This window comes from Sitophilus oryzae, unplaced genomic scaffold (assembly GCF_002938485.1).
Source record: "Sitophilus oryzae breed Bouriz unplaced genomic scaffold, Soryzae_2.0 scaffold_1449_pilon_pilon, whole genome shotgun sequence".
NCBI classification, from domain to species: Eukaryota; Metazoa; Arthropoda; class Insecta; order Coleoptera; family Curculionidae; genus Sitophilus; species Sitophilus oryzae.
Window position 1 is genome coordinate 1,360,457 of NW_022146114.1, and position 20,143 is coordinate 1,380,599.

The 20,143-nt window shown below is 31.4% G+C and overlaps 2 protein-coding genes across 2 annotated transcripts; both read right to left on the reverse strand.

The window, feature by feature from the left end:
- Positions 1-1,911: 1,911 nt before the first annotated feature.
- On the reverse strand, positions 1,912-3,468 carry LOC115877413 (tigger transposable element-derived protein 6-like). Its single transcript, XM_030893566.1, has 2 exons — positions 2,808-3,468; positions 1,912-2,468 (listed from the first exon to the last, which is right to left on the reverse strand). The coding sequence occupies exons 1-2, from the start codon at positions 3,466-3,468 to the stop codon at positions 1,912-1,914; spliced, it is 1,218 nt and encodes a 405-aa protein (XP_030749426.1).
- Positions 3,469-5,829: 2,361 nt separating this feature from the next.
- Positions 5,830-17,495, reverse strand: LOC115877403 (beta-galactosidase-1-like protein 3). Its single transcript, XM_030893555.1, has 10 exons — positions 17,009-17,495; positions 13,543-13,757; positions 11,428-11,614; positions 11,073-11,271; positions 10,779-10,929; positions 8,896-9,001; positions 8,673-8,835; positions 8,484-8,614; positions 6,799-6,941; positions 5,830-6,109 (listed from the first exon to the last, which is right to left on the reverse strand). Exons 1-10 carry the CDS (start codon positions 17,448-17,450, stop codon positions 5,855-5,857), a joined length of 1,992 nt encoding a protein of 663 aa, XP_030749415.1. The 5' UTR covers positions 17,451-17,495; the 3' UTR covers positions 5,830-5,854.
- Between the last annotated feature and the right edge of the window lie 2,648 nt (positions 17,496-20,143).

Sequence of the window (20,143 nt, forward strand, 5' to 3'; positions counted from 1 at the left end):
ATTACATTACACTGAGACAAAAAATTTAAATAGACAAATCTTACTGTAAAAACAAAACTTTTACAGTAAGATTACAAACCGAGGTTTCTATCTGGATAGATATAGAAACGCTTCCTATTGAAAGAGCGAATGTCAAATCTTGTCATATATGTTCAAAAAACACAATTTTGAATTTACATATCGATTTTAGTTATAGGAAGTGGTTAATATAATTCAAAGATTAAACAAATTATTATTTTACATTGTTCGATTATGATACAAAATACAGGGTAATTAATTTAAAATAGTGAAAAATACAACATTTAGTTTTGACCCACCCTATATACATTAAACAAGATTGCAAATTTTGGTAGACTGAATTTTGAAGAAGACACACATTTTTCATACTGTATCTCGTGTTAAAAAAATGATTTTTTTTTGGATTTGGAATTTTGAGAGAGCTTCAAATTAAGCATTATATTTAGTACTAGCATGTACTAGCGGCTTCTTCGCGTCGAATTAATCATTTGTAATGGTGATGATAAAGCAAAGCAAGAATTTCCATTAACATACAAACTGGATAACATTTTCTCACATTTATGTCAGCATGAGAAAAAACAATATGGCGATATTATTATATAACTTAGTAATATTTGAGGGGTAGTTTCTTCTCGTTGGAATTTAACTTTCGAAAAATCCGTTTGCCAAAAATAAGCTTTTTACGTCAAGCAGTTTAAGCAGAATCGTGGTTAAGAAATTACCCAACTTTTTAGAACACCCTGTATGAATTTTTAAAAAAACTCAAAATTTGTAAAAAACCAAATAAATTATGCTTGTCCAAGCGTTTTCCCGAAAGACTAACCGTTTTTTAAATAACAAATATTGTAATATTTGATGGGCGTTTTCACCCTCTTGGAATTTGAGATTCGAGAAACCCCTCCTTATCGAACCTCTACACCCCACAGTCAATCCGTTTGCCAAAAATCAGCTTTAAACGTCAAGCAGTTATTTTATGAAACACCCTGTATAATTTTTTTAAAAAAAATTAAAAATATATATACAACAACAAAATAAATATACGTGTTTAAGAGTTTTTCCGAAAAACGGTTTTTAAATAAAAAATATTTTAATATTTGAGGATAGTTTCACCCCCTTAGAATTCGAGTTTCGGAAAATCCCTTCTTATCGAACCTCTACACCCTAAAATCAATCTGTTTTCCAAAAATCAGCTTTTTTCGTCAAACGCTTTAAGCAGGATCGTGATTAATCAATGATCAGATTTTTCGAAACACCCTGTATACATTTTTAAAAAATCTTAAAATATGTAAAAAAACAAAATAAAATATACGTGTTTAAGCGTTTTTTCGGAAACCGTTTTTTAAATACAAAATATTGTAATATTTGAGGGGTGGTTTCACCCTCTTGGAACTGGAATTTCGAAAAATCCCTTCTTATCGAACCTCTACACCCTAGAATCAACCTGTATGCCAAAATTGAGCTTCTTACGTTGAGTGGTTTGAGCAGGATCGTGATTAATCAGTATGTCAGTCACTTAAGGATTTTATATACAGTAAAACTTCCATATAGGGGCCACAAAAATTTTCAAAGGAATGTGGCCGTTAAGGGAAGTGGCCACTATTGGGAACAATAAAATACAGATACCAATGTAAAATGCCTTTATTTTGGAAACGTGCAAAGTAATTAAAATTAAGTACGAGCATGTAGTACAAACACACAATAAGTGTTAATAAATGATCTTCAGTTTTAGATTTTTGGCACAAAAAAATAGTTCAGTTGTTACAAAAAAAACTTTATTACATAAAAATTTTTGAAAAAAAAACTTACTATGTATACATATGTATTTTACACATAGATATTCTTATATACATATGTACAATTGACTTTAAAAAGTTACAAAATGATAACCTTATTTTATATGGTGAAAAACTGATTAATGGTAGTCTGCTTTAAACTTTTAATTTTGATTTTTGTAATTTCACTTTCAAATTTCATCAAAGTATGGGCAATATCAACCGCTAGTTCGTCTTTGTTTTGAATCACCAAAAAATTCTGAATGTCTCTTAATTTTTCACATACTTCACTCATATTATTTATAGATGAACACAGAATGTCTTGGCCTTCATCTTCTTCCTCTTCGGCTTGAGTGGAGTCCTGTCTGTCCTTGTTGTTTGTAAATTCCTGGATTATTCCCTGCATCTCTAAACTAGGATTTTCCGTAGGGACATCTGAATCGACTGTCAGATATTCTTTAAGATCTGGACTTCCTGGCATGTTTTTTAAAATTGAAGATAACTGACTTAAAGGAATGTCGTCCTCTTCGTCAAATGCATCGTCCCCTTTGACGGTTGCAAATCCCGCTTTTTGGAAACATTTTTTTATAGTGTTCGATGTAACATTTTTCCATGCTGTACTTATCCACACCATAGTACTTGCCAAATTTATGCTCTCTTTAGCCTTTTCCATCGTTTCTTCGGTATTAGTAAAAGTCAAAAGTCTTTTAATAAAAAATTGACGATATTTTAATTTAAAATTTTGAATAATTCCTTGGTCCAACGGCTGGCAATGAGATGTCGTATTTGGAGGAAAAAAAATTATACGAACATTTTCAAGTTCTATTTTTGGGTGAGACGTGGCATTATCCAAAAATAAAAGAACTTTTCTACCCTGCCGTTTCATTTTGGTGTCAAAGGTTTTGAGCCAAGATGTCATTATATCTGTCGTCATCCAAGCTTTTTTGTTGGATACCCATTCTATCGGCAATTTATCTACATGCGCTCCTTTAAAACATCTCGGGTTTTTGCTCTTACCTATAACTAGCGGATTTTCCTTCTCACCATGCATGCTGCAACAGAAAAGCAGTGTCACTCGTTGTTTAGCTGATTTTTTGCCAGCACATTTATCATTCTTTAAAGCAAAGGTTTTGTTTGGCATTGCCATATAATAAAGCCCTGTTTCGTCTGCATTAAAAATGTCTTTAGTGTCGTATTCCTTAATGATTGCTGTTAATTTTGTTTTCCAGTCTTCAACAGTCACTTCATCCACATCTGCAGACTCACCACAAATTGTTTTGAAGTTAATATTATGTCTCTTGCAAAACTTATTTAACCAGCCAGTTGAAGCCTTAAATTCACTAAGTTTCAAGGATGTAGATACCTCAAGAGCTTTTTCCCGAATTAAGGTTCCCGATATGGGTATGTTTTTGTTCCTTGCCTTACAAAACCATTCGTAAACTAGTTGATCGATTGCAAATCCTTCTGTTTTAGGAAACTTTCGTTTTTTATCTGCATTGCATCCTTCTTCTTCAAACATTTTTTTTAATTCCACTTTGTTTTTTAAAATGTCGTTCACTTGCGTTCTTCCAACACCAAACTTTTCCGCCAACTTTCGAGCACTGCTGTTATATTTTTCACTTTCCGCGACAATATTTAATTTCTCTTTAATAGACAAACGTTTACGTTTCAAAGACATGGTTGCTGTTCTTTCAGAGTAAGAAACTAAACTGATTCTATATCTCCCAAAAATTTCAGCAAACTACTGACGAATTTGTATTGTATTTGTCACTCTCTGTACCTACTTCTCAAACAAATTATAAATGTTTATTGCTTGGGATTTCCTAAAGTGTCCTGAAACAGCTCTTGTTAGACAAAAAAAAGGTTCAAAGGGTTCGGTTTTTGGCCGGTATTGGGGCAATAAATTTAATGGGTTTTTCCCTAAAATGTACCTTTGAAGCGGCCGGTGACCGCTTTTGGAATTAACGTTATTGAGAAATATTTTAATATAGGAATTCCCCTAAGATTAATTCAAACAACTGAAAATTGACCGCTAACAGAAGTGACCGCTTTTTAGAAGTGGCCGAAATGGGAAGTTTTACTGTATTAGTATAGATATACCGGGTTAGTCTCAAAACCCCTATAACTTTTTTATTTTTTCAGAAAAAAAAACGAGATTTGGTATGTTAGTATATGACATAAATTATGATTGATTGATATATTCAAATCTTTTCGGTCACTTTTTGTTGCACCGGAAATGTCTACAACTTTTGATTTTTAAATAAAACCCTTGGTATTTTTTTTACTTTATTTGAGAGAAAATGACATTCTGAATAGAATGACATAGCATATGTCAACTTTTGACATTTTGAATTAAAAAAAATACCATTTTAAATTTGAATTAATTTTAATTTAGAGTGCCATGCTCATAAATGTAATGACAATTTTACTCGAAATACCAAGTGTGTGGTACCAAATTATTCGTAAAAAATTGATTTTTACAAATATGCTAATGAGCCACCCTCGTTCCATTTGAAATAAATGAGATATGATTAAAAATAAGATTAGGGCATTTTCTAACCGGCCAGGACAAGACACGAAAAACATTAGACGATCAAAATCATCATTTTAAAAACCAAAATAATTGTTATTTAAAAATCAAAAGATATAGTCATTTTCAGTAAAACAGGAAGTGATCGAATACAATTGAATACGTCAATCAATCCTAATTTATATCATATACTAACATACCAAATCTCGTTTTTTTTATCTGAAAAAATAAAAAAGTTATAGGGGTGAACCACTTTTGAGACTGACCGGGTGTTTAAAAAACCACTCGGTATTTTATAGGACATTCTGATATTTATGGAATGGAAATTTAATTGCAAATCTACTGAGCTAAAAATATATAGTATTCAATATAAATATATACAACGTTAGCTTGAAAGTAAGTATGATTGTATGTTTAAAGAAATATTTTCAAAATGTGCGTTACCATTGTCCTCATATTCTAAAAAAAATAAAATCACAAACCAAAAACCTAATATTGGTTTTTTTCGGAAGCCTCGGTCACCCTGTGTACAGGGTGGTCCGAATTATATTCAATAAAATTTAGCAGCATATTCTGCAGATAAAAATAGGTAAAAAATTTCCTCTAAATTTATGTCCTAAAATGCTTAGTTTCGGAGATTCAGGATGTAGAAGGGTCTTTATAAAAAGTAATAACTTTTTGGTTGTATCTGTATAAAATTACTGAGTGAAAAAATATACATTTCGTCATTTTTTACGTAAAAACGGCCTCTCGGTAAAAATCGTAAAGATTTACTGTTCTCAAGATATTTAGAATTAAAATTATGAATGCTTGTCATACATGACAAAAACGTAATTATGTTGACTAGATAGTTATTTGAGTAAAGTGATTGGGAACTCTTTTTTTAAAACTAATTGGGAACTTGGGAACTTTTTTTTAAAACTAATTACTATTTTTTCTAGAAGAAATTATGATGAAACAGTTTCTGTTGAACCTTTGACACAAAAACATTTCAAATTTATGACTTCAATCTAATAACTATCTTGTCAACATATTCAGTTTTTGTTAATGATGACATGTATTGATTATTTCGATTCCATATACTCGTTGCGATTCTTACCAAGAGACCTTTTTTACATAAAAAACGGCGGAAATGGATTTTTTTTACTGAGTAGTTTAATACAAGTACCGGCGAAAAGTTATTACTGTTCAAAACATGTAGGTGGTACCCTCTTCAGCTAGGCGTCAAATAAAATTTCCCACGTCACTAAACAACCAGGCACCAATTTTCATTCAAATATCGGAGTTCAGAAGTTATTTTGAAAGAATCGAAATAAAAATGAAACTTCTACACCCTCTATCTCCTATATATGAAACATTTTAGGACATACATTTATACGAATTATTTTACTTATTTTTATCCGCAGAATATGCTGCCGAAGCTTCCCGAATACAATTCGGACCACTCTGTATATAAACTATACTTACCAGCACATAAGAATATTAAATACAAAAAAAGACAACATCAAATTCATTTTAAAATTCTTTATTTTTTCTATTGTTTGATACTGTTTCCTAGCCCATAAATTGGATCAGCAGAAAATTTGATATAATCAGAGGCTGTGAAATGCTCAAAAATAATAATTTCATTGTTAACTGCCAGAAGTGCCTTAGGAAGATACAATGCTTGCTGAGGACCAACTGCGAACACCCTTCCCAGTACAAAGCCATTTACAATTACAATTCCTTTTACCCAATCTTGGACGTTGATGTAAGTATCAACATCTGGAACAGCCACTTCGAAGGTTCCCTGTAATAATTTTAGTAAAATTAATTAAATTAGAATTCCATTTATTACAATTTGTTATAATAATTATATTATATGAAAAGTGTGGGATTGTATGTAATTCGTAATGTTTTGACTTATACACATTAATTTGAACATTAAGGTACTACTATCAGATAAACCGAACAGCGAAGATCATTGTGATAACGGTTTTGTAAAAGGCAAACATCAAATTTCCCTAATGGGTTACAAAACTTTTAATCTTCATGAAGTCAAAAAAATCATTCGTCGGTGTAGTTTTTGTAGGGGTGGTGGTAGTTTTCACCCTTCCCGTACTTTTCCTTTATTTTTGTGAAAGTTAAATGTCAAATTACCGCTTAGCGAGACGTCGGCACCCCAAATCTCATTCAAATCAGAATAACGGTTCTTAAAATATCTTGTAACTTTGTTGTAAGTTTGATACCTCCTAACGGAGAAACGAAGCACTTTTGTATAGAAGTAAATTGTATCTTTATGAATGTATCTAATAAACTTATTATTTTGATTTCAAAAAAATTACGTAGTAGTTCTATGTCCACGAAATATTGGGACATCCTGTATATGGAAATGATACCTACATCATACCTGGTTTAAGTCACCCAAAATATAGCTTATTTAGATTTGTATCAATGTTTATAAAGTTAAAATAATATTTATATGTTTATATAACTTACCCTGTATAATGCTGGAGTGGCTACTTTATTCTGTATTTCGTGCCAGCCAGTCAGATTACGGTTCCAGGATTTTTTAAACTCGAGTGGTACTATTTCCCAGTTTTTGATTGAGACTCCGTCAATTAAAACTTCATCAATCAATCCTATTCCAAAAAAAATCAAATGTTACTTAGGACCAGTTTTATACATTCGGGTTAATTTTCATATTCATTCCTGAGATTTCCCAGCGAAGTCAGTTTTAAGGGTTGCAATAAACTGAAATTTATATTTTGAAAACAGTCTGGGCCTTTGCCACTGAAAATGAATTCTGGAAAATTTAGTTGTTTTTGGTAAACACCACTGATGCGTTGAATCTAAACAGAAATCAGCTTGTCAGTGACTTTTTACTGGAAAAAAATTATTTAGCCGAAAATTACAATGGGATGTTGGAATCTTAGATATTACAACATCAGAACTAAACACTAATTCACGATAATACACAAAAACACTTTACTTTCTTACTGAAACTTGATTTTTAATCATCTGTTATTTTTGCCAACGTGGTTAGCATAACGCGCGTCCAATGCAGAGGTAAAGTATTTTGGTGTATTGTGGTGAAATAGTGTTTAACTCTGGTGTAGTCGATAAAATGCCTAACTTTTCAGGAGGCATATTTTCTCCTGGTCGTAAGTATAAAAAAATAAAAAGAGAAACTATTTAAACTGTCTACATATTCATATTAGTATTTAGAGAAAACCGTCCAGATTATAAACCGTTGGCGTCCTGTTATTTTAACAGAACATCAATGTTATATATTTTTTCTTTCGTTTTTTTGCTTCTGACGACGTGAAATGATATACCTCCTGAAATTTAACAATATTTTTCGGTTAGGCAAACTTGTTTTACTGGTAAAAATCCATGCCTGGTTTCTGTTTTGAAAAAGGACAGTAGTGTTTATAATAAATGACTTTCATATTTTGTAGATTTCTCTTTCAGTGACGAAAAATCCAGACTTTTTTTTTCAAAAAATACAACCGCTGGGTATAGTCAATATTTTTAAATGTTATGCATTTGAAGGTTAATTGAATCCACATCCACATTGATCCACAGAAATAATTATTTGGTTATTCTCAAAATGGTATTTTTTTCATTCTCGTGACAACTGGATAATAATTTTAACTACTGAGAGTGTTAAAACTACTAATATTATAGATAAATCGAGAAAATATCATATGTTCATATTAATGGAGTTGATAATCAACAGATAACTGAAATATATAAAATTATATTAAATGAAATAACCCCAAAATTAAACTGAAGTTTAAACTTGGGTCTTTTTTTAAGAGCTAAAAAAAAACTAATTCACCACAATACACCAAAACACTTTACTTTTAATATTGAACATTGGACGCGCTTTTCGCTAACCAGCATATTTTCGTTTCTATAATTCATTTAGCAACGTTCAGCAGACGATCAAAACTTTCGCTTTAATCAACTCTTTAGTTTCAATCATCTGTTGATGACGCTAACATAGTTAGCGAAATGCGCGCCCTGTGTTAAAAGTAAAGTGTGTATTGCGGTAAATTATGATTTTGCTGTTGTAACAGATTTTCAAAGGTTCCATCCCTTAACTGTAGTCTTTTGTTAAGTGTTATCGGAAGATATAAAACTGGATCTGAAATGAGATACTTTAAAAGAAACTTTACCTTTAAATTGCTGGAACCGATCCAAGGTACCGAAATTATTTCTAGACAAATTTTCCACAACTAAGTCAAGTGTAGCGTTCTGTAAAGCTTCATCTGTAAGTGTGATATTAGAATCTTTCAATCGCCAGTATCTGCAAAATAATTTTTATTTTTAGTTTTCCTTAACAAAAAATGAAAAAAAAGTAGTACCCAAAATTGTTTAAGTCGTCCAAGCTAGATAATACAGGGTTGATAAGTTTTCCATTGACTAGAACCAATACGTGGTCTCTGACGTAGCCAGAAATTAAGAGTAAGGCATTTGAGTTCAAAGTGAGATTGGTTTTTCGGTATACGACATAACCGAAGTTCTGACCTAAAATCCAAGGAAATACTAGATTAATACCATTTTATGGTAGTCTATGACTAAATGTACCTGAATTATTATTAATGGGTAACTTTTCCATCGATATTAGGTTTTCGCTTGCAATTTTGTCAGGATAAGAATCAATTATTTCCGATAGTAATATCTGTTGCTTGATCTATAATTGAAACAAATAAAATCAATAAAATAAAAAATCATGTTAAATAAAACAAGTAAGGGTTGTACTTAATTCACAAACCTCTCAATATTTGTATTTTATTAAAAATAGCTATAATTTTTGTTAATTTACCACATCATCGGGATTAGATTCATTATAAATGTTTGATCGATATGAAAAAATTCTAGAAACGAGGACACACTTAAGATTGACATTCAAGCAGCATAAAAAAAACATTTGATTCCATATACAATTCTAGACTAGAATGAGATTGGAAATGAAAAAGCAGATGAAATGGTCCAAACAATACACATCTAAATTGTATTCGTTTAACTATAACCTTCCGGTGGTGCTGCCAAAATCGATAACGATAAGAAATCCCTCGAATGGTATATAATTCAACAGCCAGATTTGAACAGTTCATATTAGAACACTCGACCATTTTACAGAGAGAAATGGACTTGCTAAGTTGAAAGAGGCTTCACTGTCACTGAATGTTTCCTTTTGAACATGTATTTGTATTGGGGCTACAAACAGCATTGCAAGTTCAACAGGTATTTAAAGATTCTGTCAACCAGCAGAAAACACAGCTCAACATAATATATTTTCTATCTGCGCGATGGTTTGCCAAGTGTGAGTTTCTTTACTAGGTGCTAGTAACCTATTAGCAAAAAAAACTATAAAGGCAGTTCAGTCTTGTAGTAAGTAGATTTTGTGGACGGAGTAGACGTGGAGAATTTAATCTAAAGATCAGAGAAGCACAGTAGATTTGGAAATGTCAAAGGTGTACAGTCCAAGAGCCACATCATAAAATTTATTTTGAAGCCAAGGCAGTTATGGATCAGGTTAGAACAAAGGTATAATGTTTAAACGTTTTATTTCATTCAGAAAATTCAGTGAACCATTGTTTCATCAGAATTTGTTGTTTTTTGTGTTCTTATTATTCTGATTGTAGAGTTTATACCTCAAAAAATTTGAGAAAGCTAATTTTAAAGCTACCTCAAGGAAGGCAATGGCAAACCACCTTGAGTTTATCCTTGTACCGTCTCTTGCCTTGTACAGTCTCTCAAATAGTGCCGTTCGGATTCGGCGATAAACTGTAGGTCGCGTGTACTTGTGAAACACTGATGACACACATCACAAGTACATGCGAGGGGTAGCCGAAGCTCTGTATAGAGTATGGCACTGTAAGAAGAAGCATTTTAAATAAATATATTCACTGTCAAGTTTGTGAATTAAAGACAGTCCCTACTTGCTTTATGATTACAGTTAAAGAAGAGAGTTAATAATATTACTTTCAAAAAAGTCCTATGGGTATTTCGCCACAGTACGAAAATCTACAAAATAAAATAGTTATTATTTGTAAACACTGCGGCATTATTCCAACGGAAACTAATTGTCAGCAGTGGTTTAGTAATAAGGGTAATACGTAATTAGCCTAACAGACGTTAATGCTTAACGTTTCGGGAAGTATCTCTTCCCGTCGTCGGAAGCAAAAAAACACAAAGAACAAAGAAAAATCTATCTAAAATATCTAAATGTAACTATTCGAGAACACTTTAGTTTCTTTCAAACAGATACGTCTATAAAAACCGTTGACGTTTTTTCTCAATAATTATTGTATATTGTATTTTTATACAATATACAATTGAGAACAACAAGCAATAACTATTTTATTTTGTAGATTTTCTTACAGTGGCGAAATACTCATAGTACTTTTTAAAGGGATGAATCTGCCACAGATGTATAGACATTTTTTAATAATATTTATATTTACTTCAATATCAGCGTACACTCCCGTTTGTTCTGATGCAGGAACATCAGGAAGGCGAGTTTTAATTGGATTATATTTAGCAATTAATTCAGCGGTAGCGTTGTATTTATCAATTATTGCACCAGATTCAGAAATGGGAGCGTCATAATCATAACTAAAACAAAAATAATAAAAATGTGTAACTAATGTAAAATAATATGAACTTCTTTACAAAGTTCTTTACCTTATACAGCTCTATACTGCATTTATTTATCGTTGTAATGAATTAAACAGTGAATTACTTATTAAAAATGTTACCTGGTAACTGTAGGTTGTAATCCCCAGTTTTCCAAACCTTCTGAATCATAACCTGCACCGGCTGTGAAACCAAAATTAGTGCTGCCAACAAACATATAAATATTGACGGAGGAAGGGTAACTAAGAATATCTTCATATACTTGTTGGTATGTTTCAACGGATACTGTGTGATGAGTTTCGGTAAAGTGATCAAACCATCCTACAAAGATATTCATTAGTATGAGGTCTATTAAATTCGAAACGAAAAAATATCAATTTAATCTTCTTTAATATTTCAACTTTCTCAATTATATATTTTTTTGGTGATACTCTCGAAGAAGTCTCTCATATCGACAATTTTACAACAGTTACATACCTGACCAGTATTCCATCGTCATGGTAGGTTTATTAGTCTGAAAACCATTCAATTTATCCAAATTGTCTTTAGCATCTGTGTTAAAGTTAGCGGTCATCAAAATTTCATTGGGCAAAGCACCTCTTGTGCCTGCAGATGGTGGATCAGATGTATACAAAAGTTCAGTAACATTATTTTCTTTAAGAATCTGAAAAAAATTCCAAAATTAGTTACGATTAGCTAATATACAGGGTTGGTATTAAGACGTTAATTGTTTTTTTTTTAATTTTATATACTCGCCGGCACGAAAAACGGGCACCTTAAATATTTCATGTATTTCAAAGTTTTATATATTGTGTTCTAATGCACCGATTTTGATCATATTTTAGCAATTTGTAGCTAAATTATTTGACTTTTTAGTATCTCTTTCTAAATTAAAAATGAAAATTGCCATCTGTCAATTATACGAGGGAAAACAAATGCTGATATTTTGGTGAAAGTTTGAAACATCCTGTGAAGTACATTAACAAAGCAAGAAATTTAAAGATCATTTTATCATCTAGACGTATTTGTTTTTTGGTTCATCTCAATAGATTTATTTTTTTGGAGATTCGCTTTTGAAGAGACCCTAACATTTTTTTGTATTTTGTACATTAAAACTATACCTTATCTTTTGGTCCTAGTCAACAGACATATAAAATAGTGTTTATGATTTGTGTAATGTCATGGTCTTTGAAAAATCATATTATTATTTTCCGTTTGGTAGTTGCTCTAACAGAGATGGTTTTAAGTCCAAAAGTTGATCTCTACCATGACCAATTAAAACATTATTTTTATAGATGGGAAACGCCATCGGTGTGGGGATCTACCTCCCTACTCTACCCAGAGGGCCTACCTACTATAAATCATATTTTCTTCATAACCCTATCTATCCTGGAACCGCCGCGCCGGCGGCGGCGCCGCGAAGCATAACATCGGGATAGTAGGTGATCCACAGTTATCTCATATCTTCCTTATCATAGTTATTTTTATCACAGTTTAGTTTACAATCTTCATCACAGTTTAATTCACTATTCAATAACATCACAGTAAATAATGGGTTTTTGGCTCTAATCTCATCGTCTACTTTGTGTTTCATTATAGTATGCAGCATTGATATGATGGCTCGGCACTTTTCTTCATCTTCACCAATTAGTACACCATCTGTGTTTTTCTCCAGCTTCGTCTGGCATATTTCTTCTGTTGTGTGATATTACATCGTCACAATAACAGTTCAGTTGATCTCTACCATGATCAATTAAAACAGCAATAGCCGATACTTCAGAATTTGAATCCATCTTTACTATACTATCATACTTATCTACTATCTCTCTAAACCATCTCTACTACAATGTCATTTGCCAATAATAATATAACTTTTCAATGACAGTGACATTATAAAAAAATAAACACTCTGTTATAAGTGCGTTGATGAGGAAAAGGAAAGACATGCTTTCAATACTAAAATTGCTGTAAATCGTTACTGTCTTATTCAAAGGAAAATATATCTAATAAAAATAACGCTATTGATATGAATCAAAAACCAAACTATCGAGAAAATCTGTACCTAGATGATAAGGTTATTTTTAAATCTCTTGCTTTGTTAATATATTCAACATGGTGTTTCAAACTTTCTCTAAGATGTCAAAATTTTGTTTTCCCTCGTATAATTGACAGATAGGAATTTAATTTAGAAATAGATACTCTCTACTAAAGCCAAATAATTTAGCTACAAACTGCTTAAAAAATCATCAAAATGGGCCCACTGAACAAAATATATTAAACTTTAAAATACATCAAAATTTTAAGGTGCCCGTTTTTCGTGCCGGTGGGCAGTGAATGTATTTCTTTCAAAAAATATTCCTGCCATCTTGTAGATGTTCTCGTAGTATTAAAATTATGTATTATTTAGTAATTTTTCAAATCTATTATAATATATCACTAATGTCCAATACTTCAATTCAAAAGTGTAGCTTGAGAGCGATATATCAATGTTTTTGGATATATTAGGTATAATATAAAAAATATTGTCAACCGTGTATCTTGAACATAATTTACACTTTAACGGTAAATTAAAATGACAGACGAATATCTTACCTTTATCAAGGAATGTAAATAATCAGAATCGGAATTATAAGTGTTACCATACTCGTTCTCAACTTGAAATGCGATTATCGGTCCTCCATTAGTGAATTGCAAAGGTGCTAGTATCTTAAACAGTTCTTTAAAATATCTAGATACGTATCCCAAGTAAACCTCGTCATTTGTTCGTACTTTAATGCCATCTTCACGTAAGAGCCAGGCTGGTAGTCCTTGAAATTAAAATTAAATAAATCACATAATAAATTAATCATTTATGTTGATCATTAATGTAAGCAAAATACAAGAAGAAATAAAACGCTTGGTTTATTTGAAAATAATTACATGAAATGTCTACAATTCCTAGTTTTGCAAAAGTAATAACAAAAACGACCATAAAACAGTGGGTGGCTAAAGAATGATGGAAAAATCACCAGGACAGATCCGGGCGAAACTTTTTCTGGTAGAACCCTCGCAAAACTATTGACATGATAAACATGCAAAGACAGAAAAATTTTTTAAAACTGCAGTAGGTTCACCCACAGGGTATTGCAAACTCAATAAACATTTACAACTGATGGGATTAACTGACCAAGACATAGGTAGATTTTTTCAATCAGAAGAAGTGACAGAATACATTCTATGCTAGTGCAATAGCCTGGTAATTGTTTTCCTTGTACTAGGCTATGGTAAGTCATTAGAATCATTTAGGCAGAACTTTACGCTCTCGAAAAATGCGTACAACGTATCTTAGATAAAAACTCTCGGAAGCAAAATATAGCCATCTTATCTGACAGTCAAGCAGCATTAAAAGAGATCAACTCAGTAACCTTCAATTCGAAGTTGGTTAAAGAATACCTAGAGAAGCTAGTAAGTAAAATACAAGAAGAAATAAAATGCTTGGTTTATTTGAAAATAATTACATGAAATGTCTACAATTCCTAGTTTTGCAAAAGAAATAACAAAAACGACCATAAAACAGTGGGTGGCTAAAGAATGATGGAAAAATCACCAGGACATATCCAGGCGAAACTTTTTCTGGTAGAACCCTCGCAAAACTATTGACATGATAAACATGCAAAGACAGAAAAAAATTTTAAAACTGCAGTAGGTTCACCCACAGGGTATTGCAAACTCAATAAACATTTACAACTGATGGGATTAACTGACCAAGACATAGGTAGATTTTGTCAATCAGAAGAAGTGACAGAATACATTCTATATTAGTGCAATAGCCTGGTAATTGTTTTCCTTGTACTAGGCTATGGTAAGTCATTAGAATCATTTAGGCAGAAATTTACGTTCTCGACAGATGCGTACAACGTATCTTAGATAGGAACTCTCGGAAGCAAAATATAGCCATCTTATCCGACAGTCAAGCAGCATTAAAAGAGATCAACTCAGTAACCTTCAATTCGAAGTTGGTTAAAGAATGCCTAGAGAAGCTAAACAAATTAAGCAAAGATAATATATTCTTACTACTCTAGATGCCAGCTCACCAACGCATAGAAGGCAATGGGAAAAGCTAGAATGATCTAGCTAGAAAAGGAGCAAACACCAACCGGACCAGAACCGTTCTGCTTCCCAAGTGGAAACAAACTGAAAGTGGAACTCAGGAAGATCTATTTGGGTTTGCTTTCTTGTAAATTTAATCTCCATAAATTGTTGCCATATCGTCAAGAAATTAAGTTATTTAACTAAAAACTAGACAAAAAATCATTTTTTTTTAAATTTCCAAATTCTCAAAAAAAAAAATCGCGAAAAGAATGTGACAAATGAACGCAAAAATCAAATCGATGGCAAAGAAAAATACTTAATAGCGGTCTAATAGACTCAGAGAAAGACCACCGATGCGTTGGTCCGACGACATCAAGTTGACAGCTGGATTATTTTGGATGAGGGAAGCAATGAATCGAAATAAGTGAAAATTAGTATGACGTATGTATATCCAAAAATGGATTTAAAATGGTAGTGAAGAAGAAGAAGAAGGTACATTAGAAAAGTATTGAATAAAAGAATACAAAAGCTCCATAATATTAAAAATAACTAACAGGGTGTATATAAAAAAGTTACACATCCAAGTTGGGTTTTTTGTAATGGAACACCCTATATATTAATTGATTTTCGTATTCTAGGAGAAAAATAAAGGTGATTTTTATAAGGGAAGTATATAAGGTTTTTGACATATTCAACATCTAAAACAATTTTTATATTTCAATAAAAGCTGTGCGAGACAAAATTAATATTGAACATTGGTCACCTTTAAAAGCAAATTACTCTTTTATTTTAAATGAAACACCCAGTATATTAGTTCGATATTCAATGCGGAATTTATTCATCATAATACCGTATGATCGAATAAAAACGGCGTCAACGATGGCTATGAAATGAAGATCGCTGTCATTTTATATGTAAAATTATACAGGGAATGGCATGGATCGTCATTTCCAAGCCAACTGGACGCCGTTTTTTTTTCGATCATACGGTACTATTAAGTTTGCCTACGTCTCAAACAAAGATTTTTATAGATATTTTCATTTTTATAATTTAGTGTCAGTAGAATTTAGTTTTTAACATACAATGGTTATTGTAATTAAATATCAGGCTATACAGGGTAAATTACAATTTAGGTAGCTGTTATTAAAATTACAAATATATTCTATATTTTCACAAAATGTGAATGGTGCCCGATGGCGTAGAGGTACAGGCTCTCGTCTGCCAATCTCAATGTAGTGGGTTCGAATCCCATTGCATCAGCCGACTATTTTTATTTAAAATAAAAATAGTTTGGTTATGACTATTTTTATTTAAAATAAAAATAGTTTGGGTACCTAGGTCGACTCAGCCTTAAATGAGTACTTGGGATTCACAATCCTGAGATAATAATAGGCGGTTGAAGCGTAGAGTGCTAGCCACATTACCTTCCTTGTATACCGAACGGCTCTAGTATGGCAAGCTGTACCTTGCTACTCCCAAGGCGTTAAACGCTATAGGTATACGGGAGCTATTATTATTATTATATGTCAAAATCCTGACAATTTAGGCATATGCTCCTTTAATGAAACTCACATTTATTTTTTTTTAGAATCCAAAAATCAATTAATAAATAGGGTGTTCCATTACAAAACAAAACATATTTTTAAAACTTTTTTTGGGGACACCCTGTAGAATTCTATATATTTTTATAAAATGTTTTCAATTAGTCTACATATATGCTCCTAAAATTTCATTTCGATATTAACTACCGTTCTCTTTGAAGCCTCCGCGTCGTATGAGAGGCGCCTCCCTGTAAACTGATGTGTAATTATACCTCTTTTCTCATATCAATTTAGTTTCGTCATTCTGTAGTATCATTTGAAAATGTCACAAACTTAAAGTATTAAAAGTTAGCAAAACAAACCATGTGTTTTATTTAATCTTCGATTTAATCTTATCCTTTATTTGAGTACCAATTTATTTAAAATATTAAAGATAAAAATCTTACCTCCAAATTCCCATTCAGCGCAAATATATGGTCCCGATCTGAGCAACACAAACAGGTCTTCTTCTTGGGCTATTTTTAAGAACTGTTCGACATCCAAAAAGTCCTGGAAGTCACTGCCACCCTTGCCAAAATCATACTGACCGGAGTAGAACTCGTGCAGGTTCCAAGAAACGTAGGTTTCCACAGCGTTCAAACCTGCAGCACGGATTTTCCTCAATCTGTCCCTCCAGTAGGCGCTATGTACTCGAAAATAATGGAAGGTACCACTGAATATCGTAATATTTTTTCCATTAAGTGTAAAATATGTTTGATTGGCATTTAAACCACTGCTGATACCTCCGTCGGTGTAGTATTCATAGTTCGTCGGAAGATCTTCTGAGTTGGCAGAAAGCGCTAAAGCTAAAGTACTTAAACTTAATAGAACTAAGCTATACCTGGCCATTTTCAGGTCTAAAAAACTACTAGAGTTTTTGAAATAATCACAAATAAGTATATATACGCTTCTGATAAAGTTATATCAGTAATTACCTTTTTCAGTTGACAACAACGATAATGGTAAATACTAATAATATTGGAGTAACGCACAATTCAAACATAATAGTCTTGGATTTTATTAAATCTGGAGATGTTTCCAATGATTGAAGTACTCTGTTTGTTAACATATCACTTAAAAATTGTCATGTTATTACCTCATGGTTTCCCATTGATTTTATGAAAAGCAATACCTTTTATACTTAAAAAATAATTGGAATATTTTATATATAAAATTTATTGTCATGAACAAATTCATTTCCTGAAAATAATTCTGGATTTTTGCTACTAGAAGACAAGTTCGTTTCCGTTTGGATTCAACGCAGTGGTGTGGAGAAAAAATATTGTCATACCACTATACCGGGTGTTTTTCAAATCTGACTCACCTCTATAACTTTTTTTTTCAGATAAAAAAAAGGATTTGTTACGTTAGTATAATATGACATATGTTTATATCATATGTTATATGATATAAATCAATTTTTGTCGGTCACTTCCAGTTTAATTTTTAAATGGTAGGTACCTTAGGTTTTTTTATTTTATTCGAAACTAAGAAGTTCGATATATAGAAAATGACACTCTAATGAGAGTGACATCTCATATGTCAACTTTTGACATTCTTGCTTAAAAACCGTATTTTAAAATTCAATCTAGAGTACTATGGCTGTGTTAAACGTACTCTTTTGTAATCAAGGAGCCTTGGAAAAATAGATTTGATACTCTAATGTATTTCGTGTCTTGTTCAGGCCGGTTAAAAAATGTCCAAATCATATTTTTAATTATATCTCAATTTTTTTCAAATGGAACGGGTGTGGCTAAGTAACATATTGGGATAAAGCAATTATTGCGAATAATTTGGTACTATACCGGGTGCGTCTCAAAAGTGGCTTACCCCTATAATTGTCCTATTTATTTAGATAAAACAACGATATTTTGTATGTTGGTAATATAACATAAATGAAGATTGATTGACGTATTCAATTGTTTTTGGTCACTTTCTGTTTCACTGGAAATTTTGATTTTTTAAAACAACTTTTGATTTTTAAATGGCACCCTCGGTATATTTTTACTTTATTCGATAGTAAATGATACTCTGAATAGAATGACATATCATATGTTAACTTTTGCCATTCTCGCTTAAAAAACTGTATTTTAAATTTCACTCTAGAGTGCCATGGCTGTGTTGAACACACTAATTTGTAATCAAAGAGCCTTGGCAGAATATATTTCATCGTCTAATGTATTTCGTGTTTTGTCCAGGCGAGGCGGATTAAAAGATGTCCAAATCATATTTTTAATAATTTCCCAATTGTTTTCCAATGGAACGAGGGTCAATGACATATTGGGATTTTTGCATTTTTTTAAGAAAATTTTGGTACCATATACTTGGTATTTCGAGTCAAATTGTCTTTAAATTTATGGTCGTGGCACTCTATTCAAATTTAAAATACGATTTTGAAGAATGTCAAAAGTTGACTAAATGAATTGACTTGGCTGAACAGCATTTTTATTATCTGTGTTGATACTCGATGTCTAAATTAAAAATATTATTTCATTCAAAATAATATTTCATCATTGACCTACTCTTATATTAAAGGCATTTAAAATGCAAGTTTTCGGTAGAATATGTTGGTGACAAAATTTATTTAAATATTTAAAATATTGCATGTGTATGACACTATACTATAACACGCTTTTTACTGATAAAACTAGTAGGTACCCATCGAAATTGGCAATAAAAATTGTATTGAACCATTATACTGTGTTATTTTGTAAATTAAACTTTAGATATAGGTACTAAACATAATATATTTAAATATTTATATGGTTAAAAGATTAATATATTTTGTATAAATATAGAAGGTACGGCAATAGTGCGTCGGGCATCTGTAGCTCCTAGAATAAAAAAAAAAACATGAGAATTTTGTGCAAAATCTAAAGTATGTACGAGGATGTATTTCAGTAAAACATTTTAACTTCTATAGAGTGGCTAAAAATTTTTTTTAAGTGGAACACCTTGTATGTTATTGCATTTTTGACTTGCTTTCATATCCTTTTACAAAATCGTAAGATATGAGTAAATATAATTCGATAATTTCAGAGATTCACAGAATTACCTTCAAAAAATATATATTTTTTAACCTTCCTTAAAAAACATTACTAATACAAGATAACTGCCCTGAAATCAAAACTATATTAGATATTAACTTTAGATGGTCTGTACTTACTTTGCTATAAATATCGTAATCTTAAATCATACAGGGTGTTCAAAATTCTACGCTAAACATTTTAAAATATAAAATATATTTCTTTGTTTCTTTTTAGATTGGTATAGAATTTTGAACAACCTGTATGATTTACGATTACCATATTTATAGCAAAGTAAGTACAGACTATTTAAAGTAAATACCTAATATAGTTTTGATTTCAGGGCAGTTCTTGTATTTGAAAAAAAAAATAAAAGAGACTGAAAAATATATATTTTTTTAATTATTATTTATTAATCTTACCTGAAACTATCAACATATTTAATAATACCTTAAGATTATGTAAAAATTTAAAAAAATCATACCGATCCATTTTCACTTTTTTGAGCCACCCTAT